General features: G+C 40.4%; 1 protein-coding gene across 1 annotated transcript in view; it reads left to right on the top strand.

Moving 5' to 3' along the window:
- SPAG17 (sperm associated antigen 17) overlaps nucleotides 1–25,961 on the top strand; it is a 213,394-nt gene extending 187,433 nt beyond the window's left edge. Inside the window, exons 38-49 of the mRNA XM_059377113.1 lie at nucleotides 529–642; nucleotides 1,412–1,457; nucleotides 3,302–3,401; nucleotides 3,630–3,677; nucleotides 6,245–6,344; nucleotides 7,095–7,197; nucleotides 9,265–9,393; nucleotides 16,494–16,630; nucleotides 17,916–18,100; nucleotides 20,042–20,102; nucleotides 22,727–22,871; nucleotides 25,626–25,961. Of these exons, the coding sequence (XP_059233096.1) occupies nucleotides 529–642; nucleotides 1,412–1,457; nucleotides 3,302–3,401; nucleotides 3,630–3,677; nucleotides 6,245–6,344; nucleotides 7,095–7,197; nucleotides 9,265–9,393; nucleotides 16,494–16,630; nucleotides 17,916–18,100; nucleotides 20,042–20,102; nucleotides 22,727–22,871; nucleotides 25,626–25,765 (1,308 nt within the window). The 3' untranslated portion in view covers nucleotides 25,766–25,961. The remainder of the gene's footprint in view (nucleotides 1–528; nucleotides 643–1,411; nucleotides 1,458–3,301; nucleotides 3,402–3,629; nucleotides 3,678–6,244; nucleotides 6,345–7,094; nucleotides 7,198–9,264; nucleotides 9,394–16,493; nucleotides 16,631–17,915; nucleotides 18,101–20,041; nucleotides 20,103–22,726; nucleotides 22,872–25,625) is intronic.
- Nucleotides 25,962–27,734: the final 1,773 nt, after the last annotated feature.

Here is a 27,734-nt window from a genome sequence, read left to right as displayed (position 1 = left end):
AAAGAAAGAAAGAAAGAAAGAAAGAAAGAAAGAAAGAAAGAAAGAAAGAAAGAGAAAAAATAGGTACTTATGGAAAAAATAAAACATATTTCTCTTGGAAGCAAATGCATGGACAAAGATTCAACTGTAATAAAGCAAAGCCATGGGCAAAGACTAAACTCTAATTCATAGAATTATAAAGACTATCCCTGGAGAGGACTCTAGAAACCATCTAACCCAAATCTGTACATTTTATTGATGAGTACACTGGAGCATAGAGTTAGAAGCCGGGCCTCTCTGAAGTCTTCATGGAGTTCTAATATCTTGTGGCCCTCAAAGTTTTGTCTTTGGACTTTGCAGGTCTTTGCTAATTAATACAATTAAGGAAAAGGTTTTCCAGATAGCTCAACCAGTAACTGGTTTGTTGAGCACTGCAAACTTACATATTCTTACTCTTTTTGTAGTATTTCAAGTTGATGTTGACTATTTTGGTGTCTCTTTCTACCTTATTTCTATTTTTTATTGATTTATTTTATTCTGCTGATTTAGGATTATATAAACCATATTCTAAAGAAAGAAGACAAGCTGCAGGAAATGACTGTTAAAGATTCCAGAACCGAGGAGGAGAGAGGCAATGCTGCAGATCTCCTCAAGCTAGTTATGGTGAGAAAGAAAGATTTTTGTACCAATATTTCTAGTGTTCTTTCAGTATTAGGTGCGTCAAGACAAATATTACAACTAAAGCTGTTTCTGCCATTTCCGTGGACCATTTGCTCTGTCCTTATAATTTCTTATTTCTGGGGAAATCTGATTCCTCATGTACTGAATTTTCCAAATGCTATTTAGGCTCTTTCTTAATTCATAATTCTGAAGGCTCTTAAATAAAAGTTTATATTGTCTTTCAAGAAACTGATGTTCATCAAAATGTTGAACGAATTGGTTAATGAATGACATAGGAAGAAGGAAGAAAAAGGAATTTTGACAACTTAAAATGATTTGCACTTTGAAAAAATTGTTAAGTGAAAGGGATGGCTAAAAAAAATCTAATAAATGTTGTATTGGCATTAAAAATCTAATTCATGGGGTGCCTGGGTGGCTCAGAGGGTTAAAGCCTCTGCCTTCGGCTCAGGTCATGATCCCAGGGTTCTGGGATCGAGCCCTACATCAGGTTCTCTGCTCAGCAGGGAGCCTGCTTCCCCATCTCTCTCTGCCTGTCTCTCTGCCTACTTGTGATCTCTCTCTCTCTCTCTCTCTGTCAAATAAATAAATAAATAAATAAATAAATAAAATCTTAAAAAAAAAAACAAAAACTAATTCATTTTATAGTAGTTTCCGTACAAGATCAATTTGAACACATGAAGAATGCTTTTAAGCAAAGTGAATTTGTATGTAATATAACCATCATTATTAAGGAATTCTATCTTCTTTTCAGTCATTCCCTAAAATGGAACAAACAACGAAAAGTCATGTAACTGAAGGTAACTACTTTAATATTTTAACTTTAAAATTTTTCTGCAAAATATTTAAAAATCTTAAATACACTTCCCAGTCATTCCTTCATCTGATAGCATATTGACCATGTTGTATTGTAATGATTTATTTATTTTTCCCGCCTAAATTGTGAGATCCTTGAAAACCATGACTGCCTCGAATTTATTTTTAATTTTGATTTGTTGAATGAAAATAATTGACATCTGACATTTATGTTAACCTCAGCTTGTATTTCCAACATAGCTAAGATACAAGAGAGACACAGTCAACCAGCCAACACTCTCCTAATGGTGTGTGTGCGCACACACACATTTGCAGAACTTTTGAGCAACTATAGTTATCACCAAAACTTTGCACTTGTATATATATATATCAAGCAATCTAAGAAAATATCCTCACTCAAAGTATATTCATTTGGTGGAATATACCGCTCCAGCAAACTTAGTTATGTGATTTCGTAGTTCGCAGCAGACAAGCCCACCAAAATTTAGTGGTTTGGGATTTTCTTTTCCTTTTCTATTTGGCCATATGACAAAGGTCAGAAACTGGCAGGCATAGGCTTCATTTAGCCCACCGGTGTGTTTTATGTGTCCCCCACAGTGTTGGCTTGTACAGTTATTTTTATTTATGTGAATTTTCCATCTCTTGAAATGTGACATTACCACACAGTGACATTTGGCTGAATGTAATAAACAGCTGTGTCTTTAGAGTGACCATGAACAAAAGAATCAACCCTCACAACCTTCAGTTGCCACTCCGTTGTCACTGTTTCACATGGGAAGCCCATTACACTAGGACTGTCAGTTTAACAAATAAAAACACAGAAGGTCCAGTTAAATTTCAGTTTCAGATAAACAACAAGTAACCTTTCCATATAAGTGTATTTCATGTTAGATTTGGGACATAGTTTTTCAAAAATATTATTTGTTGCTCATCTGAAGTTCAAATTTAACTAGATGCCTTATACTTTATCTGGGATGTATACCTTGCAGCATTTGAATCTGTGACCTGTGGTGTGAGGGGACAGTCACCATAGAGGTAAATGGGCAGGTTGCCTAATAATGAAGGATGAACAAAATATATTTTTCAAACATCCTAACAAACAAACAGACAGAAGAGACAAACAGGGTCTTGCATACTTACAGCTGCTCTTGAAATATTCATAGTGGTCATTTTAAGTCAGTGCCTTCCAAAGTATTTCCCAAAATTTCCCAAAGTATTTCACTAGTTTGTGAAATGGCTTCCGCCAAATTGAATTTTATGATAAAATAAGTTTGGATAATCCTGTATATTGCCTTATTTTTTAGAGAACCAGAGTGTAAATTAACTAAATCCTACAATAACAAAACATATTTAATCTTGTATAAACCAGTGTTTCCCAAGTTCATATAACCATAAAACATGGAACCTTTTTAATTTTGTAAATCTTTGTTAACATCCTACTGAGAGACCATGTTCTGGGGAATAGACTCAGAATAACCACCCAAATTATCAAACAACGATTGTATTATATTTATATCCTTAGATTTTTTTTTGAAGATAAACAATTTCAACAAAATGGTTTTTTTTTTTTAATTTTTGCTGTTCCAGGTATGATGAGAGGTCAATACATTTTATATTTTGACAATAAGATGTGTGTTTTCTCATAGGATATTTCCTACAACTGGTCTGATTTACTGTTATATTATAGCTTGATCATGGAAATTCCAGGAAACACTTAATACATTAAATATAGGCTCTTAGAAACCCTCTCAAGTGAGTCATTGGGGACTGACTATGCATTGTGCTATCGAGAAGGGAGGATAAAAGTTAAATGTGTCTCTTTTTAAAGTTGCAGCCCATCTATCCGATTTATTCAAGGAGTCTTTGCCTGCTGCTCCAGAACGTTTGCCAGAAACATTGGATTCAGATTTCTTTGAAAAGAAATGGAGGTAAGTTGATCCCGTACTGTGTTTCAATTAGCGTGAAGCATACCAGTGATTGAAAAAAGTGGAGAGGGACAGAGTCCTAACTCTGGGTGATGACATCAGTGAGTTCTCAGCCTCTCATCTCCTACACTATCAACAATTTATCAGACAGTAGAGGTGTTTCTTGTATTGTTGGGAGCTGAGAATATTGCCCTTTCCCATTGTACTTTCCTTTCCTTTCCTTTCCCCCAGGTACACAATAAAAGCGAGGCACTGGAAGAAAAAGTTGGAACAAAAGAGGTAATTCTATCTTGAAGTGTATATAAACATGTGAAAAGGCCCAGTTTTGTGGAGTCATGGAAATGGGAGAAGTTGAAAGGTCCTACCATCTAGGCTCTCCGCTGTTCTTTGAATCTCTTCTACATTTTTGCTAAGTGGTTACTCAGCTTATGAGTGAGGATGTCACCATCTCTAGAGGAAACCCGTTTGACCATTACATAGATCCACTCCTTTTCATAAGCAAGAAAGTTCTTAGGTACTTTCTGTGCTCTAGTAATTGTAATATACTAATAAATATCCTAGAACTTAAGGCAGAGCCTAGTTATCAACTTTCAAGGTTCTTATAATTTGATGAGGAATGTGCTCTCAGTGTTATGTGCTTTGTTTTCCTTTCATTCCTAGCTGAAGATACCACCCCACCAGGAAAGGAAGCCAGATAATATTTACTGAGTATATTGTAGTACATATGGTACTGCTGCACACATTTGCAAGGTTCCTCTCCAAAATGACTGGAGGAAGGATGAAGATTCTTCTTCATAAAAATGTCTGGGTTACCTTGTAGAATGTGTGGGAGAAGTAGTGAGATAGGACCCTCCATCTTATGGACCACCCCTATATTCAAGGTCAAACTAGAAGGTATGGTATTATCTCGTAGAATACCCCTACAAGGAGTTCTGAGAGAATGGTAACAATGTTGCCTACAGGGAAGGAGATGGAGAGGTTAGGGGACAGTGTGGGGTGCAGACTGCCTTTTTATTACATACTCTTTAATACTTTCTGAATTATGTGCCTATGTTATCTAGTCACATTTTTAAAATCTTTGAAACCTATAATAATTTCAGGTTTTAACCTACAGGAAGATAATGGCAAGCCAATGGAAGTTTTTGAAGAAGAAAGTAAAACACATAATTAGATTTGAGTCATAGAGAAGGGTTGGCAGCATGTAAACAGATCTGGGGAGGAGGGTTAAGAAATGAGAGTTTGCAGGAAATGGAGGGTGATCAACAAGTATCAGATTCTATGGAGGAATCAGAAAGGAGAATGAAAAGAGGAATTTGGGTTTATCACCTGAGAGATTTATTTTGTGAGAACAGCTCTAAGAGAGTGTAAACAACAGGCCATACTGCCATAAACTGAGGAATGAATTGATGAGGCAGTAGAGAGAAGATATTTTAACAGGAAATTAAAGTTGTTTAAGTAAGATGATATTTTGATGAGGCCAGTATTTTCTGACAGAAAAGCTAGTATAAGAGAGAGGGCACTAATCTCATGTCAGCAGACCTAGAGTCAGTTCCAGTTTGATTACTTATAGCTAAATGATGCCAGCTGGTTGTTTCAGTTCAGTAAAATTTACCTCAGGAATTCAGTTTGCCTATCTATAAAATGAGGATAATTGGGCCATTTAATACCTGAAGTGTCTTTCAGCTCACACATTGGGTGACTAAGAGCTAACTAGCATATACACGCATCCAGATCATGGGCTTGGGAGCAGGCAACCTGGGTTTTAATTCAGACTTCACCTCTTACTAGTTACGTGATTTAAAGAATGTTACTTACTTTTTCGACACCTTGATGTTTTGACCAGAAGAACGGGGATAATAATAGTAACTCATAGAGTTAGTATAAGATTAGATGTGTAAAGCAGTTGGTAAAATTTCTGGTATATAATAAGAACCTAAAAATGAGAACTATCTCAAATAAGATTAGGTTCATCTACTTTTAACAGACAACCCCTCAAGTCAGGGCTTTTACAAGAAAGTTTACCTTTCCTGATGTAAAAGAAGTCAGAAATGAGTAGTCCATGGTAAACAGCACCACAACATTGCCAGAGTTCTTCTTTTTGTCTGTTCCATCATTCCTAGCGCATGATTTCCATCCTCAGGTTTGTGTCGTGGTTGCAGAATCACTGTGTCCGCTGAGGCCATTTCATCCATATTTCAGGAAGTAGGAAAAGAGATGAGACGAGGACAAAGGGAAAGCCTCTCTGCTGGGTCAGCCTTCTTGAAAGGCTATCTGGAATCTTACCCGGTGGCTTCAGTTTCTTGTCATTGGCCTTCCCTCTATACAGGAAAAGCTGGGAAGTAAAGTTTTTAACTGGTATATTGCCTCCCCAGTCTAGGGTTCTCATATTGGAAAGACAACTAGGAGGGTTATCATGATTGCTTTTATTTTATTTCCTAATCACTGATCACACTAGTCATAAACCATTCCTTAGGTTTGGGTTTTAGCTTTTGTTAACCATGCTACTGAATTTATAGAAATCAGTAGAATCAAATGGGCAGTAAAACCTCAGAGAATTGAAAGACATGCAAAAGAGGTCAAGCATGTGGATTTTAGTCTTTTGAGATCAACTGTAGAAAACACTACCATGGGGCATAATTATTTCTTATCTTAAAGGAAAGTCTGATTTCTGAAGTAGGAAATGTGACTGATTCTAGAAGGAGCAGAAAATGAACCAAAGCAAACTGACAAAAAACATTTCCGATGAGTTCATTCTTACCAGTTTTATTGTTGGTGATTCCATTTTCTGTGGGATTTAAAGCTAAAATTCTGTGTCTTCTTTTTATCATTATGGAAATATCAACCAGGAAGGAAATTGAAAACACAAAAAAATACCTAATGGAAATTAGAAACAAAGTAATATCACCCTACTTCAAATCTGAATTGAGCAAGTGCTATCAGTCTCAGGTAATTGAATGTAATTAACAACAATCGACTAAGAGTCTTTACAAAAGTTAATGCAGTGCATGTGTCATTATGTAATCAACCTTTCCTGATGTTTCTTTCCTGCCTCAACCCAACTGACTTTACCTTTCATCGAATCCATGTCCTCACAAACATACGAGAGGGAAAACTAATTTCAGGTCTTGCACCTAAGGAGAAGTTTGCTGCCAATGTATTATTACTACTCCACCTCTCTGCCTTGCCTTGTCACTATTAATTACCCTCTATCATCCGTTTTAAGCCCTTTTTGGGGTCAAATTCTCCCTATTTTTATCCTCTTATAGATTCTATTTTGAAGTTTTTATTCCATTAAAATTTCTGTCCCCATCTGCTCTTGAAACAGCACTGAATTACTATGAGTTCTTGGAAGTCCATGGAGATAGAGCACTCCACTTCTATGAACCTTGAAACTCCCAAACAAAGTGAATATTTTCATGTGTTTTGAGCTCCCTGTATTGCTACAAATGTTCCAGTTGCTATTATTAGCCAAAAGCTGCCTGAGAGGAAGTTATAGGAAGTTATGATTGACAAAATCTAGAACTGAGTTAAACCGTCTCTTGAAAAACATGTAGTTTGCCAACTTTCTTTTCGGAGCCTAAAAAAAAAAAAAAAAAAAAATGCTTTCATCATTGCTCATCAATTTAATGTACTTGTGACTTTTGCCTTCCAAACTTGCGTAAGTCTTAAAGGAATTCTTTTGGTTTTTCCTTGCAGTTTAATTATCTGGACACCCTTTCTAAAAACCTGCCTCCTTTTACAAAGAGGGAGGAAGACACAAACAAAACAACTCCTAAGAAGACATCTGATCTTCTTCCAGGTGACGCGTTCATGGAGCTCTTAGTCCTGTTAATGGGCTTCAATGAAGAGTGCCCAACAAAGGCCTCTTAAGACAGAACTTGTTCCTACCACCTTTGTCTCAGTACTAGTTAATGGCATGACCTTTTGTGACTTGTATATTATAAATTTGGCTGAGTTATTTGAGGAAATCAAGATAAAAATAAAATTTAGTTTTCGTTCCACATGCTTAGAATTTACCTAAAAACATTTAGAAGAGCTGACTAATTTATAAATCAAGGGAGTAATGAAAGGTTGGTGGAAAACAGGGCAAAAATGCAGGCTTGAGTTATCACTTCACATAATACCTAATTATAAAGAGGAAAATGTGTCTTTACAATGGAGAGCTATGGCATTTTCCAGGTTAACCAAGCGATCAGATTTCTACCAATTGTGACAGCCTAGCATTAGGTGTTTTTTCATATAGTACAATATGAAGTGCTTAAGACCTATGTAGAATTCTTGTCCAAAGTCCTTAACTTGAATTTAACCAAAAGGAAACAATCAGACAAATCCAGAATGTAGACATTCTATGAAACAACTGTCCTGAACTCTTCAAAAAAGTCAATGACATTAAAAGAAAAAAAAATGGAATAATTGTTCTATATTAAAAGAGACTATGGGCACCTGGGGGCTCAGTTGGTTAAGTGGCTGACTCTTGATTTCTGCTCAGGTCATGATCTCAGCATTCAGCCACTACATTGGGCTCCCCACTCAGCAGGGAGTCTGCTTGAGGATTTCTCTCCCTTTGCCCCTCCCCCTGCTTGCTCTCTCCCTCTGTGTCTCAAATGGATGGATAAATCTTGAAAAAAGAGACAGAGAGATAGAGACTTATGAGGCATATAAACTACATGCAACACATAAATTTGGGTGCTATATTGAGAAAATAAACAGATTTTGGAGCAACTACACAGGTTTGAGGAGAGGACTATATAGTTGAGGGAACTGTGGAATATCTGTGAGTTTTCTTGGATGTAATGACAGTGCTACAGATGTATAGAACAATGTCTCCATTTCAAGAGATGCATGTTGGAGACTTTAGGGATAAGATGGAATTTAATACTTCTCTTTAATAAACCGGGTAGTAAAACCACCCTGATAGAAGGGTTTTCTACTACACAATACAATACCAGAGGCTCAGCTTCCTGGAATGAGCATAGCCAAAGGAAACCTCTGATTACTACAGAGATTGCAAAGAGTAAGCCTGGAACAACAACTTAGACATGAGATAGGAGAAATGAGAGATGAAGGTGGATGGTGTGGTGCCCGTCTTCTCCCAGGCAGACAACTCTCATCAGTGAAGCCTACTGTCCCCTTGAAAGGGGTTGATGCCACAGGTTTCTCAACAATCCTCCAGCAGCCCGCACTATTCAGCCAGGGTTGCCTACATACAAGTTGAAATCCCCAGTCCTTGATAGATATATATTTTTTTAAACATTTTTTTATTTGAGAGAAAGAGAGAGAGGGCAGGGGAGGGGCAGAGGGAGAGAGAGAATCCTGAAGTAGCCTCCCCTCCAAGCCTGGACTCTGGACTTGATCTCAGGACCCTGAGATCATGACCTGAGCCAAAATCAAGAGTGCTACACTCAGCCAACCGGGCCACTCAGGCGCCCCTTGAAAGATTTATTTTAAATCTGTTTCATGTTGTACTTCTTAGATATATATTAATAAAGAGTCACATCATCATAATAATGAATGGATTTAAGATTGGAAACTTAAAAAAAAAAAATCACATCTCAGTTACTCTGGCCAGGGTAAAAGGTTACCAGGTCCCCATTCATAACCCAACCAAGATAACTACTGTGTTATCTTGTAGAACCAGCTAACTCCCAGGGAGTGTGTTCTTTGTAGATACTGTCCTTTCATTAATGGCAAACATTACTTCGTATTATGGAGACTCTCTCCCTCTGACTGGACTTCTTCCATGTGATCTTTCTAAAGGCAAGGGTAGTGGGAGTACCCTGTTCATGGTAAAAAAGAATAAAAACAACAGTAGTCCTTGCATCATTGTCCAGGTATCACTTTATAAGATTTGTTTGGGGTTTTCTAGATGGCCAGCCAGATTCAGAGGAGGAATCCCCACAATCCCCACAGTGTCTTCTAAAACCAAAGAATTTTGTGGACATCAAGGAGTCTGCTGGCCAGAACCAAACTGAACCTTTAGAAAAACCTACTGAAGGTATGGTGGACATTTGCTTTATTCTATTCATTCCCCAAACTGAACATTAAGTCTTTTTGGACTAAGGAATATGGCACTGGGAGCTGAGTGTATGGTTGGTCGTTACAGAAAAAATTCTAAAGGGTCACAGATCCTGAAGCTAAGGAACTTTGTAAGGCTTCTTAGCACATCAAAGTATCTCAAAAAATGTTTTGAGAATTATTGAAAGCCCCATAGTAAAAGGAAAAGATGGCAAATATGTTTTTGTATATTATTATTGTATTCTATTGTTTTATTTTATATTATTATTTTATTTATTGCCTTATTTGATTTTATCCCCCAGGGATATGAGAGTTTGCCTTATGTACTAAAGATCAGGAACCTGGTAGCTTTGTTGAAGCAGCTAGTAATTTGGTAGTTAGACTCAGATTGACCTGCCATTTTAGTACTTTCTTGGTCTGCAGGTGCTAGAAGAGAAACATAGGGTATTTATGCAGCACATCATCTCATCGAGGTAACAGAAATTAAAGTATGGAATAATACAAAGTAATTGTTGTACAGGGGAATCACATTACACCAATCTCACTGAAGTTAATTCAACTTTATGGTTGATCAGCAAAAAGAAAAACATCAATTTAAATCACGTAGGTGAATTTGCACTTCTTCATGCCTGTGGACATGGCCCATAGTGAAAGTGAACTGGAAGTTTGCCAATAGGTCTTAATTACCTCTTATAGAGGAAGCATCTTGCCATATTTTGGTAACTTAAGGGATTTGCCTTTTGCCTTCCTGACTTTAACGTTATCTCTTGTATAAAGTTTATTCATTTAGTGGATAATTTGCTCAATGCCTACTGTCTGCCAGGCATGTTCTAGGAGCAGAAATGCAACAGTTAAGAAGCTAAAGTCTTATAGGGCTGTGCCTACTATGGACAGACCTAGATAGTAAGTAAACAAATGAATTAGATAAATTCAGATTGCTTGCACAGAGTAAAACCACATATAATGTATAGAGAGTGTCTTGGGGAGAGGGATAGCATTTTATTAGGGGGTGAGAAGGCTCCTCTGGGAAAGGACATCTGAGCTCAAACAGAATGACAGGAAGGAGCCAACCATGCAAACCCTGGGGGAGGGGAATGGTGCAAGTAGTGGGAACAGCAAGTATGAAGACCCTTAGGGGAGAAGAAGCAGAAAAACTGGCATTTAGCTAGAAGAAAATGGACAAAGGAAGAGGCAAAAGGTGAGGTCAGAGACAGGAGTAGAGATAAGACTGTGTGATGCCACATAAGGACTTTTGGGCTTTAGTCTATGTGTAGTTTTTAGCCAAACACCACTGGAAGGTTTTAAACAGAGTAGAAACATGACTCATCTGTATTTTTAAAAGATTACTCTGGTAGCTGTGTGGATAATAGCTTATGGTGGGGAAGGGGGAGTAGACAAGTGGAAACTGTGGTGGGGGAGGAAGCCACTGAGGCAGGACATGTGAGCCCCAGCAGAGACCTGGCTGGAGCAGTGGAGGCAGAGAAGGTGGGAAACAAATGAACTGGAACCATATATTCTGGAGGCAGAGCCAACAGGACTCACTGGTTCACTGGATGTGGGGCTGAAGGGTAAGAGAAACTAAGGGTGGTTCCCAGGGTACGTACCATGGGACCAGTCTTGAGGCTGAGAATGTGTAGCTGTAACAGGTTTCAGGCGGCGCTGATGTTGCTGATATAGGATCACCCTTCAAAAACCATAGCCCTAAAGCAAACTTTAGAATGTAACATTCAGCCAGAGGAGGGGCCACAAAAGGCTACTAAGAAGAAGAAGCCAGTGAGGTCGGAGAAAAACAGAAGCATGAAAATCAGTGTTTCCAGTGGATCAAAGTGCCCCAGAAGGCCCAGTGAGATGTGGAATAACCACGGGACTGGGTAAGATGGAGATCGCTAGTGATTTGGGCAAAAGCACCTTAAGGGCATGGTGGGGCCTGAAGCCAACGCAAGTGGGCTGTGGGCTATTTATGGAATGGCTGAAAGGAACCAGAAGCAGGAATGTGTAGCTTCCCCCAAGAGTTTTGCTGAAAAGACGAGAGAAATGGCATTGCAGCTGGAGGCAGATAGGTGACCAAGGGAGAGATGTAAGAAAAAAAAAAAAAAATTAGACATATGGGGGATGTTGAGTTGCAAACAATAATTCAGTAGCGAGAGAGAACTTACAGTGTAGGAGGAGGGAGCTGACTGCAGGAAAGCAAAGTTCTATAGAAGGTGAGAGGATGTGACATTTGGGGCAAACCCTGAGTGACAGAGTTGATCTTGGATATGAAAAGGCCACCTCATCCACAGTGACAGGAGAGAGAAGGAATATGGATACCCTGGCAGGTGGGTTTTCATGTTGAATATGAGGCAGATGAGCAAGTCTGATGGCAGAGGAGTGGGTATAAAGATAGAAAATCCACTCCAGAGGAACAGGAAAGCAAAACAGGAAAGGGGTGACTGGTTATTTCAGGTGACAGTTTCATTTCATTAGAGGTCTCAGCAAGGTCAAATGTTGTGGACTAGATACTATGGGGTAATGAACTAGATTAGGAGGTCATGACTTAGAGAAGAAAGTGGGAACAAATTCTGAAAGTGGTGACATTTTTGGTTTTGGTGAGGTTGAGATTCGACCATGGGAGTTTCTGGGTGGAGAAGCACAGGGTTTTTTTTTTTGTTTTGTTTTGTTTTGTTTTAAAGATTTAATTTATTTATTTGACAGACAGAGATCACAAGTAGGCAGGGACGGAGGCAGAGAGAGAGGAGGAAGCAGGCTCCCCGCTGAGCAGAGAGCCCGATGCAGGGCTCAATCCCAGGACCCTGGGATCATGACCTGAGCTGAAGGCAGAGGCTTAACCCACTGAGCCACCCAGGTGCCCCAAGCACAGGGTTTTGATTGGGATGTCTAGCTGATGTCTCCAAGAGGTGAACTGGAAGTCCGTCTGGGGTGTCAAGATCTCCAGGGAATCCAGGGAATGATTGAGAGGTCAGTAGATAGCAAGTATGTGGGGACGGTGTAGGAATACAGTCTGATGGCTTGAGCTTCTAAGAAATGGGGATTTTGATACTTTTTTAAATTAACTTATAATGTATTATTGGTCCCAAGGGTACAGGTCTGTGAATCATCAGGCTTACACATTTCACAGCACTCACCATAGCACATACCCTCCCCAATGTCCATAACCCAGACACCCTCTCCCTACACCCTCCCCACCAGCAACCCTCAGTTTGTTTTGTGAGTTTGTCTCCCTCCTGATCCCATCTTGAAATGGGAATTTTTAAAGAAAGGAAAAAAGTCTTTGAAATGAGGGCACCTATCACATCCCTAGGCACAGAGATTCCAAGATGAGAGACAATAATCGACTCGATAAAAGTAGTAGATCACATTTTGATTTAAACAATACCGTTTAAGAATTTCAGGATAGGAAGAGAGTAGGGGAAAGCTCTATCGGAGAGCTGGCCTAGAAGAAAAAATTGGATTTCCTAGGTTTTAAGATTTAAGATTGGATCACTGAGATAACCCTCATTTTACTTGAGGAAACTGAAGCCTAGAGGAAGGCAAGCAATCTCTAAAATCATACAGCAAATCTGGGAGGGCAAGAAAGTGAGTTTTTTGACTCCTCATTCTCTGTATTTTATTATGTTGTCCTTCAGATGCAGGAAGGAGAAAAAAATATTTTATACAAAAAAAAAAAAAAAAAAGTATGGGGATGTATGTGTTCCAAAGCCTGATAGTAGAAATGAACTGCAAACTAGCATAAATAGTTTAGTGGTTCTTGTTTGGTCATTGATAGAGTCAGTCAGAGGAGGTCTGGATTTTGTAAAATAAAAAGGAACCTGTTGGCGTTTGCTACAATAAAACTGTATAAATCTCATAGCAATTTAAAACAGGCATTTTTAGCGTTTGGGGTTTGGAGGTGGGCTGCAGTTGCCTTTGTTCCAGGCTGCAGGTGGACACACTGGGGGCCCCACGAGGCCCTGAGATCTGAGTGTGCACATCTCCTCCCAAATCCACACTCAGTGACACCACACTGAGAGCTTGAGTCTGCCAGGCGAGCAATCAGCAAATATTGCAAATATGCAAAGTGTCCAAGCCAGGGCAGTGTTTCTCCAGACAGACAGTTGTTAAACTTTTACCAGCACTCCCAAGGGCTGCAGGAGAAAAGTGGGGGTGTCACAGCTCCCACAGGGAAGGAGGTGCCCACCCCCTGAGACTAGCTGCTCTCAGGGTGGAGGGGAGCAACTCAAGAGAGGTGAGTGGAAATGCACGCTGTGGCTCACAGCCTGTGCTCAGGACTAGCCGCCTGCCCCTTACCCCTACCTTCTCTCACTGGTCAGTTCAAGTCCTATAAGAGACCTCAATATCAGTGGGGCAGAGAAATATGCTTCACTTGCAGGGAAGACATGTTCAGTGAGGAAGCACAAAAAGCCATGCCCTGAGGGAAAGGAAAAAAATATTATTATGAATAGATACCACAGTCTGGCTCAGCGTAGAAATGGGGAACCGTGACAGCTTCTTTAGGGAGCCACACTCCAAGGTTGTAGTCAGATGACCTAGAGGACCATCCCAATTCCACTTTTAAAGTACCTCTGTATCAGCTACTTCAAGCCCCTCCACTACTCCTCTCCACTCCCCCAATCCCTGCTGAAGCCTGGGGTTGGCTCAGTAGGGTGATCATGCTTCTGTTTTGTGGCCGGCAGCCTGGTGTGGAGTCTAAGAATCCAAGCTCTCTCTGGCTCTTTAGAGAAGAGCTGTGTAACCTTGGGCACACTGTCTAACCCCTCTATCCCTTCCCATTTCCTCTCCTATAAAGAGGGAATGATGGTATACACATCACGGGGTTGTCAGGATTAAATGGGTATCTGTAAAGTGATTTTTGGAGTAGTGCCTGGGATGTGATTAATGCGGGATCTGTATTTACTATTAATAATAACAGTATGAGCAATTAATTAGAACCCATCAGACTGGTAAAATGCAGTCACAGAAGTCGTATGCTCATGGTAAGAATACAAACAAAAAGACACGTTGAGCCATTAGAATGGTTGCCAATGTCAGGAATGGTGACCAAAGAGAATAAAATACATTAAAATGTACATTGTTATACAAGGGATATGATAAAGGGCACAGATGTACAGTCAGGTGAAGAGGTACATAGGGCAAGGTTTAGAAGGGTCCAGCACAGGAGTGTCTCTCCCTGTGGAGTTGGGGAGCAAACCCTCCAGGCATGGATGTGTTCACCAACCCAGAAGCTCTCTGAACACTGTGCTGTGGGGATTTTTATGGAGCAATTTTATGGATGAATGAACCACACAGGCATGACCAATCACTAACTCAATCTCCATTTCCTCTCCCTTTCTTAGAGGATGGAGGTGAGGGTGGAAGTCCCAAGCTTCTAATCACGGTTTGGTCTTTCTAGTGAATGGCCCCCATCTCTACACCATCCAGGAGCCCACCAAGAGTAGCCTCATCACATCAAAGACACTGTGATCGCCCAGGAAAATCCAACACATTTACAAGCTCTGTGTCAGGAACCTGGGTCAAAGACCGAATATTAGGAAGAAAGGTGTTCCTAGCACTCTTATCATCTAGGAAATTCCTAAGGTTTTAGGAGTTCTGTGCAAGGAACCAGGGGCAGAGACCAGTAAATAGGTTTTCTGTTATCTCATGCTAGTAGGAAGAGCATGTTTCTGATGGAGGCTGACTCACTTAGTGTGCATTCCAGTCCTGCCACTTCTTTTCGTTTCCAGGACAAGCTATTTAACTTCAGTTTCCTTGTTTGTAGAAAGAAAGAAAGAAAGAAAGAAAGAAAGAAAGAAAGAGGAGAAAGAGATACTGCTATTGTACTAGTTAGGATGCTTTGATTTGTAACTGAGTGAAATCAAACTCAAACTCACTCAACAGAGCTGGGGAACATTTCTTGGTGCTTAAAAGCAAACCACAGAGTTGCGGATATGGTGCCAGACCAGGGATGACTGGATCCAGGCGCTCTGGCTTTTCAGGAATGCCTTTATGTCTGCTTGCCCCTCTCTTTGGGCATTCCCCTGGCGTTCATCTTGCCCCATCCCTACTTGTCCCTGTTCGCTTTTATCTTCTCCTGCAAAGAATAGAGTATGTCCATGTGGCAAGAACCTTGACAAAAGGGAGCCAAGATTTTGATTCTTCCAGATCCATAATTCAGTAGGCACACTGGGATTATCCCTGCTGCCTTCTGTAGGAATATCCTGGTGAAGGGCCTGCATTGGCCTTGCCTGTGTCATATGCTATCTTGATGGCTGGGGCCAGAGATGTGGTGGCCCCAGAAGTATGTGTGGTAGGTGGAGGTGGTAATGGGGAGAGTGCTGAACGTACAGAAATCATAACTGCCTTCACCCTCAGCTCATAGGGTTTGATTAGGATTAAGTAAGATGCTCTGGGTAAAAACATACCTGCTGTGCTTATCTATAGATGGTAGACACTCAAATATTGGCTTCCTTGCCTTGCCTCTCTTGATGATTTGAAGGTGTGAAAAGATATTTGAATATGAGAATTTTTTGTTTCAACCTCCTGCATATTTGGAGAAATGCATACAACCGAAACTCTGTAAATTACCTACTTTTGCTCACTCCGTCAAGTTCAATGATCTGAGGATTTAAGTCCCTGGCTTAATTTATCTGTAATTAACAAGCCACTTTTTACAAACATAAATGCAGTTGTTGAACCAAAAAAATTCTTACGATTTCTCTCCCATTGGTTGTAAGAGATCTTTTAGAATCAGCGTTTATTGTGTTGTACCTTGTTGATTTAATGGAAAGAACCCTGAGGAGTTCTGGTCACCCAACTTCTCAGAATTTGTTTTTTCTCATTTATTTAAAAATGGTGATACTATATAAGCCTCTCTGGTGCCCTTCTCAGAAGGGTGTTGTGAAAATCGATGTTAAGTTAAAATCTCTTTGTAAAATGTAAAAACATAACACAAGAACTGATAAAAAGCCTCTATCCCTTTAAATAAGTTCTTTATAAAGGAAAGGAGAGACATTTTCCAAGTTGGTTTATGTTGTCATAAACTGGTAAGATCTCAGATGCCTTTGAATAAAATGTCCATGTGGCACAATTTAAACTTCCTAACAGACCCAGAATCCTGTGTGCCTGTGAAAATTCCAACCCAGTCACTGCTGCAGGATGTCGCCGGACAAGCAAGGAAAGAGAAAGTGAGGTTGCCGCACTACTTGCTGAGTTCCAAGCCCAAGTCTCAACCTCTCACAAAGGTAACACAGACGTGGGAACCAAGTTCCCAGAGCCAGTCGGCATCTGATGTAATCCTGACTCCTTGAAGTTGCTGATTTCTAGCAGCAACTGCTGTTCACTGTACGTGCAAGATCACCTTTCCATGAAGGCATTCAGGTCACACAGAGATGAGCTAAGGCTGCGCTTTCCGAGAGCCAGCTCACTTGGCTTGGGAGAGGAAATTTATGAGCCAACTCTAAAATCATTGGTAGCTTGAAATCAGCCTGCAGGAGTTCTCACACCATGGAAATCAGCAAATGCGACTGATCAACATTCTTTGCAGAGAGCTGGGTTAACACACACTACTGGATAAGGGGATCATGGGCCACCCTTCTCATGACACAGGATAAAATCCAAATGACAGCATCACAACAAACTCTGTTTGCTTCTCTACCTCATTAATCTCTACCCTCATTAATTAATCTCTACCCTCATTACTCACTTCAGCCATTAAGAGTTTCTCTTAGTTTTCCAAAACCACCAACCTCCTTCCTTCCTCAGCCTCTAAGATAAAGGTTCCCTTGCATCTCTGCTGGGAATCCTGCCTTCAGCCTACCAATCCAGTTTTGAGAATCTGCCTTCAATTCTTGCATGGCCACACCATGTTCATGGCCACCACAGAATGTATTGCAATGTCCGTAATCGACAACGTGATAGAGTCCCTGGGGACCTTGTTAGCATGCAGATTCTGAGTGACTGGGGCCCCAAAGCCTGCCATTTCCAGCAAGCTCCCAGGTGAGCCCCATGCTGCCAATCTGGGGAATAACAAGGGCATAGACAGTGATTCTCAAAGTGTGATTTCCAGACAAGCAGCATTGGAAGTGCCTGGAAATTTATTACAAAGTCAAATTCATGGACCCCATCCCAGACTTACTGACTGAAAAAGTCCGGGGGGTGGAGTCAGCAATTTGGGTCTTAACCAGCCTCCTGGCTGATTCTGATGGAAGCTGAAGTTTGGTAATTACTGGCACCAAAAGCATAAAGTTTAGGATCAGGCAAACTCAAGTTTGAAACTTTACTCTGCCTCTTACCACCTGAGCAAATGATGTCTTTCTAGTCCTCTGAACTTGGGCTTCTTTATCCATAAAACAAAGCCTTAAATACCTCCTTACGTGCTCTTGTAAGGTTTACACAAGATTGTTAAAGCCCATTTCCTCCCATGGCCAAACAGTCCTTTTCCTCTAGCATTTGAACCTTTATCTTATCTTGGGAACACAACATAGAAACCCTTTTCTTTGATTTGATTACTGTTTCCTTAACGCAAAGGTGCAAGATTCAGTTGGAGGAAGAGTGAAAACATCCTCTGTTGCATGCGCTGCCATTAATAACATGACTTCATCCCCTTTTGGATTCCATCTTCTCCCGCCATCAGTGAATTTTGGAGTGCTGGAAGAGGGACACACCTATGCCACCACCGTGAAGCTCAAGAACGTGGGAGTAGACTTCTGCAGGTGAGGCCAAGGCACTGAAGGTCTGCTCAAGTCCCCTTCTCCTATGCTTGTCTTCAGATGCCTGCATCAGTGAAGGTTTATTTGAACTGAACTCTAATTACATACACCTTGACTACTGAATCTTCACGTCATTCATTCCATCATTTACTCTTTCATTTATTCATTCATTCTTCATCAGCTCAGTGTTTATCAAGCCTCAACGATGCCGTGGGCCCTTCTCGGCCCTCCCATTTATCATTATTTACACTTTGGCAGAAGCAACTCAGGACTGATCTGCAGTAGCGAAGAGTGAAGGGGAAGTTGTACCAGTGTTACGGGAACTAATGCACAAACCCTGAAAGTCTGTTTCTCAGATCCACCACCAACTGTAATATCAACTGGCATCTGTTTGCCCTCTCTGATCTAAAAGTGGTTTTCATTACCTTATTTCTGCATAACTGAGGCCAAAAGGCGGAAAAAATCACCTGAGTCTTTAGGGTTCCTTTGCCTCTGAAGATCTGACTTGATCATAACCCACAACCTGCCCTTCTAGTTGAAAATACCCTAGATCTGACATTCAGTGACAAGAAAAAGAGTCCTTCCTTTCCAGATCAATAGAATTGTGGAACTTGTAGAGATAGACCTTAGAGACTATTATGAAGGATCAGGGTAATATGTTTTAAGGTCTTGTAGGCTAGAGCAAGGCTGGACCTCAGATCTCCTGTGGACCTGTTCGCCTGGGACATGTTGCTTTATCAGCAAATCTGTGCTCACTGCTTCCTATGGGAATTCAGTCCTTCCCATTGGGGCAATATATTCTGTATATATATATAGGAAAACTCCCAATTACAAAAGCTCCCCTATTCTATTTGTAATTAAACTTGAGCATAAGGTGGGGGGTTTTCCCCCATAAAAAGTGGAATAAATGTTTATTTCAATTGCAGTGTTATGCTCAGAGTTATGCTGTAAGTGGCAAGTCCTTCCAATTTATGATTGGAAAGGACTCAAGATTGGAAATCAGATGAAACACAACTGCAGAGGCATCTAGTTGAAAAGATCCATATCCCATTTTAGTTGAGGCAAATATCCAGCTTCAGGAAATATATTTGTTTCCTCAGAAACAACCAGGCCACCAGATCAGACATTATTGGTTTTTTCGGTTGCTGCCAACAGAGTGGGTGGGGAAAAATAAGAGAATCAACTTGAAACTAATAAAACTCATCCGCGTAGATCCTGTCTACTCAGTGTAGAATTTTAGCTTTTGGATTTCCCTCCTTGGCTTGTTAAATTCAGCCGTTATAGCACAGGCAGCAAAGTCGATGGTAGGAGCGGCAGGATTGAGGTCAACGTGGAGGTAGGCTTTCCCTGGCATTTTAATTTACTCCAGGTCTTTAACCTTCAGGCAGAACCCGCAAACCACAGGAAGGGAAAGAGATCAATAAGCACCACGTGTGAGCATGGGGCTTTTCAAGTTCTCCAAAATTCTCTGAGCCTTTTCTGTTTCTCCTCTGCCCAAACATGCAAGCCCCATACCACGACAGAGCAAGACTGGCTCCCATGCTCCAGTGCTTTCCAAAAGAGCCTTTATTCTTCAGCTTAATGATCTGGCAGTCAGCCTCGGTGTTCACGCCGGTGGCCACGCTGCAGTGCACACAGCAGCCAAACATTCACGACAGTCTGCCCTGAGCGGCTCGACAGCATCCAATAACCAAGGGTGGGAACTGGGGTTGGAGTCTGTTTGACGCTGATGAAAACTGTTGTTGGAAAGGCAGTTGTGAAATGGGCCCCAGATTCTTCTCCCAAGTGGCGATTAGGTTGTTCTCCTAATGGTATGGACCTCCCCCACTCCCAGTCCCACTCCTTTGTAGCAAATATTAACACCTTCCTGATTTTATAACATCCTGGTTGGTTCATTGCTTTTTTCTTATGGCCTAAATTTATTTCCATCTTTTTGCCTGGTAGGTTTAGGGTGAAGCAGCCCCCACCCAGCACAGGACTCAAAGTGACTTACAAACACGGACCTGTAAGTCCTATGAGCTGTCTGTTGTGTGTGTCCGTGTTTGCATGTGTGAATGTGTGCATGTTTCTGGGAAAGTGGTTTTTTTAAATCATTCTATGCATTCGGTTTAAATCATATATAAGTCTAATTTTTCTAGTATCATAAGTAAAAGATTCCTGGTATGGGTATACCGCATGGCTAATGTTGCATACTGCACATAATCGCTGTGAGACAGATCCTATGTGTAAACAGTTAAACTTCCAGCTGTGGAAACTTTTCTGAAGTTCACTTATTTGTCCCAATACTACAGTTATGCACAATTGTATGAAAAATACCTTTTTATAAATTAAATATGATTTGACATGCATTTGGAAAGCTGATTACCTAAAGGTGTCCTATAATAAATTCTTCTGCAAAATGAAAAATCTCTTGGAAAAATACCCTATTTTTTGTATTTTCTATACATTTGGTTTGTTCTTTTACTGCTTGCCAGAGAATTTATTTAATGATATTCTAAGAAATAGTAATATATTAGTCATCAGCTGCCTCATTTCTCCAGAGTTCTGAAAATATCAATTTTAAAATGTCAACCTATTCTAATTTTATTTGCTACATTCCCCAAAATGGGGTGCTTCAAAAAAAAAAATTCTGTATATTGCTACTTGCTTTAAGTTATGATTTCAGAAATGTAGTATCAAGTAAACAAAAGTTTATTAATATATAAATAGACAAAATATAATATATAAAATAATATATAAAACATAATAAAATCACACTTGTAAATCTTAACATTTATTTCTTGGCACATTCCTTCCATTTCATTCAACAAACTTTGAACGCCACTGATAGGGACCGGGGACAGGGGATGTTAAAAATGAGTAGACATATCTAAGTTGCTCCCAGAGCTGGGCACATAGTGGGGATTCAAAATGTATGACTAAGTGACAGAATGAAGTAAGGACATCTGATAGACACATGCTTGTTCATCACAGACAGGGACACGCTTAGTCTCATGGGAATACAGAGCAACAGCATCCACTTCCATAATAAGCATATAGTGTTCACTGAGTCCCAAGACCTTAGAACAGCCACAATTGTATGTTGACCCAGAAGGGTCCATTTGATAGGGTGCAGAATCAGTTGGCCTCTTGTTATGATTGTGCCACCAGCAGCTCAGTCATACTTTTGGTTAATTAACCCTCTGTACCTTGCCTTCCTCATGTGCAAAAGAAGTTGCTTGGACCTGATAATTTCTTAGTCCGTTTCCAGCCCTAATATCTTATGGTCTACAGCACAGTAGTCTGCAGGCTGCAGTTCCAAACAGAAATATCCTTCGGGATTAGCTCCACCAATTCATGAGTACCTCTCTGTCACATTTCATCACTGAACTGTGTCAAGATTCCAGAAACTCTGGAACATAAAGTAAAAGCAAAAATCAAAGCAAGCTCTTCTTCCACTGTTCTGAGAAGTTAGAAAACTTTTTTCATTTAAAGTAGGGGTGATGCCAAAAGTCAAAATGACTGTTGGATCAACCTTTGTAGGTACTAAAAACTCAGCGTGTATTCAAGCTCACTCTCTACTGTTAGGGTTTTTTTAAATTATTATTATTGTTATTTTCTTTTTGACAGTTTTGGCTCTGCAAAAATATAATCTATAGACTCCTCTATATGTAAATCTAACCACTGTTCAGCCTGCTTAGTTGCCAACGCTGAATGAATATGCCCAGGGTCCGGGTAGACCTGAGCGGGGGCAGGATGCCAGCTGCCTTGTGCAGAGTGGTGTCATCCTAGCCCTGCCCTCATTGTTGGGCTGAAGGGCAAAGGGCCTGGTCCTCAGACATGGTGAGTTGGATGCCCTCCAGTTAGCAGACCTTCATAAGTACATTGTTGAAGAAGTTGAAACATTTTTCAGTTCTATTATTTATAAACTATGAAGAAAAAAGTACTTGTATCTAATTGCTTTCCATGTGGTGGTTTCTGATGTATTTTTTCCAGACAGTTGTTCTCAAGTCTGCTTTTTAGCCTACCTCCTGGAGAGGCAGCTTAGAAACACAAACAGCTCTTTCTTTCCTGGCCAGTGTTCTCTTCAAGGAACAAGGCAAGAAGCCCATTCCTTGCTGTGTTTCTTCTTCATTATATATCAGGTTTCTTTGTTGGTCCAGACCTCTTCCACGTAGCTTTCAGACCTAAGCAGTTTGGCATTTAAACTCATTCTGTCTCCCTCTGCTGGCTTTGTCACATCACACGTCCTCCATTAGGCACACTATAAACCAAGAAGCAGGGCAGGGAAGTTGTGGGGTTTAAATTTACCTTTATCTGCAGGGATGCCCATAGGAACTCACTGCTAACATTCAAGAAATAGCACAAGTATGTGCATTGTAAAAGTTTTCCTGCAGTTCACCACAGTACACCGACATTCTCTTCCTAAATAGCATCTGGTTTTCTCCTTCAATTTATCCTGGGTCCCATTTGCTCAATGGAACTCTACCTAACGAACCCACAAAATAACTTTATAAATGCCATCATCCAAAAGCACCAGACATATAGATGAGAAAAAAAGATTAGAGAGTGTAACTAGCCCCAATTCAAGTTAAAACCAAGATGTGAACTCAGATATGTCTGACTCTAAAGCTACCTTGTGTCCTATAGGTGGCAGCTGGTTTGCAGACCGAACTCAAGGTGGAGTTATTTGCCATGGCCGTCGGAGAGGATGGGGCCAAGGGATCAACACACATCTCGCACAATATTGAGATAATGACCGAGCATGATATTCTGTTCTTACCTGTGGAAGCAAATATCCTTTAAAGCTCAATTTTAGTTATAAATAGAGCAAAAATTACATATGAACAATGGGAAAACAGAAGTCAAAATGCTATTCCCTAACCCCCTCATATCCATACTCCATAGCTTCATTAACTCTTTAAGACCACAGAGTTAAATTTCTTAGGATGAAGACTGTGTCTTCACTCATCTTGTAAGTAAGCATCCAGCAAAATGCCAGTTACATAGTACATGCGCAGTAGTAACTGTGAGTTGAGCAAATGCCACTGTCAGTGGCTCTCTGTGCTATCAGACAAGCAGAGTGGTTTTGAAAAGCAAGTCTGTCATCAAAACAAACTTGTAATCTTGTTAGGGAGTAGGAGATACTTTATTATAAAGGTTAAATGAATATTCACAGAATTATATATATACACCTTCATATTGTTATCTCTTTCATGTGGATACCACACAGAGATCAAGTAAACTATTATATGCAAGGTACTTATGGAAGATTTTTTCATATACAAAAATGGCAATTGGACTCCTTCTTAAAAGACTTACATAATCTAGAATCAGAAATAAAGTGCTCCCATTTGATTCCTATATTATTTTGTACTCCAGTGACATGAAACATATAGTACTTTGTGTTGTAGTTATGCATCTATTTGGTATTTGAGCTGGGTCTTATAAAAATGCAAAAACTTTTTATGAAAAGAGACTTAAAATGAACAAATCCACAGCAATAAGAGAGCACCAGGTGTCAGGAAAGGTAGGAAGCTCCATTTGTTGAGAACTTAGGGAGTATTAGGAAACATAGTGGGATGTTGGTTGGAATCAAATTGTGGAAGAGTCTGAATCCCTGCTTAAACTTTATCATATAAGCAAGAGTGAATCACTGAAGATTTCTGATCCAGCATATTTTTATACAAAGAATCCAGGGCACCTGGGTGGCTCAGTGGGTTAAAGCCTCTGCCTTTGGCTCAGGTCATGATCCCAGGGTTCTGAGATGGAGCCCCGCATCAGGCTCTCTGCTCAGCAGGGAGCCTGCTTCCTTTCCTCTCTCTCTGCCTGCCTCTCTGCCTACTTGTGATCTGTCCGTCAAATAAATAAATAAAAATCTTTTTTTAAAAAAATGAATCCAGTGTTACTATGCTGGATATGTTGAAGAAGAGCAACTGGTTGCAAATTTCTATTTGCAAAGGGCCATTGGAAGGCCACTTCAGTAAGCCAAGTATAAGGACAGAAACTATCATGTGGCAAAAGTGGAAGAGAGACATGGGTGAAAAGACATTTGGCAGGGGAGTGGCGGGGGGTAATGCTGTAAAATCTGAGGTGGAAGCCATTGATAGAAGGAAGTAAGTGGACATAAGAGTTCCACTCTAAGATTTTGGGCTCAAGTAAAGAATCATGGATATGCAGGTGTGGATCTTGATTGAGGAGTTAGAGCTGGAAATGTAATCATTTTAAGCATCACACACAGAGGTGACAACTGAAGATAAGGGAAAGGAGCAGAGATTGCGGTCTGTTTAGTATGTAGGAGGAAGAAGAGGAAGCAGTGGAGACAGAGTAAGCAAATTAGAAAGCCAAGAAATATCTCAGAAGCCATAGAATTTCAAGAAAAATATGGACATAGTTGACAGATGCTATAGAGATGTCAAGTAGATCTCTAGATTTGGCTGAAAGAAATGAATCAGGAGAGAAATGTTAAATAATATGAATGAGACGTAATTGAAGCAGCAATATCCAAAGAAGAGCAAAAGAATGATCAGGAACAGAGATGAAGGGTTGGTCTTGGTGAGGGAGTCGGCAAAGATGGCTAAGATTCCAGACATTCTGAGGTGAAGGGGAAATTTAGGGGAACTTGTGTCAAAGGACCTTGATTTCACAGTAGAAATGGAGCTGAATTCATTTGTCCACTTGTTTCAAAGGTAAGTGTCTCTAATTTGCTAGGAACTGTTCTAGGCAGTGAACAAGAGACAAAAATCCCTGCCCTCTTGTAGCTTACATTTCGTTGGGGGGGGGGGGGAGTCTGTATACAAAATAAGTAAAATATGGGCCATACTGGTGCTAAGTACAATAGAGAAAAATGAAAAGTAGGAAAGAGGGTACAGGGAGTGTTAAGGAGGATTCCTATTTAATAAAAGTGAGAAGACCTCACTGGGGATGTGAGGTTCCCCCCCCATATTGGTGGCAGGGTTCTTCTGTAGTGATAGAAGGAAAATAACCAAAGAATAAGAAGTTTTTTCCTCCAGGAATTAAATCAAGTCTTCATATCCTCATCACAGATTATTGGATGCTTATTTAGACTACCTGATCCCTGCTGCCAGTCACAGCAATTAAGTCATTTTGCATTTATGCTAATAAAACATCTATTTCCTGCTCATAGATTAAAGGTACCTATCAGTTAGGCACAGATAAAGGAGGAAGAGAGTTTTATTAGATCTTTTATCTACTTCTAAAGTCAAAGTGAGAATTCATAGCCCATTTCCCGAAATCTGTCCCTATCCCTGGATGTTGATGTGATTTGGGACCTGGTTATGGTGACTGGTGGCTCCCATAGAAGGACTAGCCACAGTCAGCAGAGAAGCGTACACTGGGTCAACAGGAGAAATCTAGGAAATCAATATCCATCCTACATCCCCTAAGCCTAGGATTCACATTGCATAGAAAAGTACCCAAAATTGAGCTAATGATGCTAGAGAGGAGGTTCTGATTCTAAAATGTAATCTGAGTTTGTATATACAAATCATTTGGTCATGAAAGTCATATTCCTTAATGAGTATTTTACCAGTTTTAGCAGGTAGCAATTATGATAACAGACCCAAAGATTTTCCTCAGGGAAAAGAAAATCCCATGGTCCACAGGACTTCTACGATTTCTTCCTCTACACTTGGAGTCTTCATGTCCCGTAAAATTTCTCAACGTTAAATCCAGTAAGTACAAACGGGAACTTGATCTTCAGCCATTCAAATGTGAGGCCTTAGACCTCATGTTTGGTCTTCTCTTATAGCCAGAAACCAATAAGCCACTTAATCTGGTGGGATGGAAATACTGGTTTTCAATAATTAGAATAGCTACTCCCATGTATACATGATCATATCTAATCTTCAGACTAGCAGTAAGATAGCTGTTATCTTTCCCGCTTTATAAATAAGGAGTGAAGCTCAGAGAATCTTAAGTAGATCATGTAAAAATCTAATCTGCTTCAGTGTGATTCTAAAGTTTGCTCGTTTAAGCACTGTTTTCAGTGTTAAGCTGACCTTCCAAAAAGCACGAGCAGCAACACAGGGATGTCCTTCTGGACTGGAAAATTTACAATTAAGCCTATGGTTGTCAAACATTTTAGACACGAGATTCTTTAAATATTCTTAAAAATTAAGTATCCCGAAAAGCTTTCATTCACATGGGTCTTATCTATCACAATTACCAAATTGGAATTAAAACAGAAAAAAATTTCTATGTAAAAACCATAATAAAGCCAATATATTAACAGATTTTTTAAATGAAAAATAACTATTTTCTGTAACAAAAATTTATTACTCATGAGACATTGTTTTACATTTTTATAAATTTCTTCATTGCCTGGCTTAATAGAGCACGGCTGGGTTCTCCCTCCTGCTCTATATTTGGTCTGTCACGATATCAGACATCACACAGCCCCTGGAAAACTCCACTGGATGCTCATGGAGAAAAAGCCAGAAAGCCTCTTGTATTAATTTCCTAGAGCTGCTGTAACAAATTTGTACTAGTTTCTAGGGGCGGCCATGACAAAGCAGCATAAACCAGGTGGTTTAAAACAAGATATTCTCTTGTAGTTCAGGAGGGCAGAGGGCCAAAATCAAGGTGTCGGGGGTGGGAGGTGGAGGTTCCTTCTGGAGACTGAGGGAGAATTTGTTCCATGCCCCTCTCCTAATGTCTGGTGGTTGCCAGGAATTCTTTGGTGTTCCTTGGTTTATTACTACATCACTTTAATCTCTTCCTCTGTCTCAAATTCTTCCTGGTGTATATGTTTCTGCCTGTCTCCTTATAAGAATATCACTCATTAGATTTAGGGGCTACCCTAATCCTGAGTGTCATCTTAAGGTCATCTTCACAGTTTCTGGCAGACATACCCAGTGTAATTGGCTTCTGATCCCCCAATATTCCTATCTATCTCATGTGCAAGATATGTCCATCCCATCCCAACATTCCCCAAATTCTTCACCCGTTCCAGCATTAACCCCACACCTAAATTCTCATCAAAATAAGCATTAACTCAGTTTCACATCTCATCCCTCTAAATCAAGTATGGGTAAGATGCTGGTATGACCAGCCTCGGTCTCCCTTCCATTGGTGGATGTGTGGAGCTAGAAAATAAGCTGTCAGCTTGCAACATCTGCTGGTGGAGAAAGTATAGGATAGATATTCCCAAAAGGAAGAAAGTGGAAGGAATAGAGTCACTAGGCTAATTTCATGAAGTTTCAAGGCCTTAGAATAATCATTTGTGGCATGATCTGCCTTCTGGGCCCACAGAGGCTTCACCAACCCCAACCTCCAGGCCTTCAGAAGCCCCCACCCTCTCCATCCTCAGCCTGGGACAAAGTCTTACCCTTTGGGCAGCTCATTTCCTGCTTACAGAATCCCAGAAGTCTGGCAGCCTTCCTTCATCTTGTCCTATCTCCCTGTCAAGGCCAAACCAGCAGCATTTCTGCTCATGTAGCATTCTCAAAAACCTGTCAGTCTTCATGGAAGTCAAGGAGATCCACGTCATTAGACACGAGGCTTCTCCACAGATCCTTCCTGGATAACTGCACTTCTATTCCTGGCTTCTGCTGAGATGCCGGATTGGGTCTGTGGTCATAAACCTAATCTCTCCAGCACACACATCCTTGGTGACCACTCCAGGGTATGCCTTTGC

This window comes from Mustela nigripes, chromosome 14 (genome assembly GCF_022355385.1).
Source record: "Mustela nigripes isolate SB6536 chromosome 14, MUSNIG.SB6536, whole genome shotgun sequence".
Classification (NCBI taxonomy): domain Eukaryota; kingdom Metazoa; phylum Chordata; class Mammalia; order Carnivora; family Mustelidae; genus Mustela; species Mustela nigripes.
Note: the sequence above shows the minus strand (reverse complement) of the source record. Positions and strands in the feature narration are given on the sequence as shown.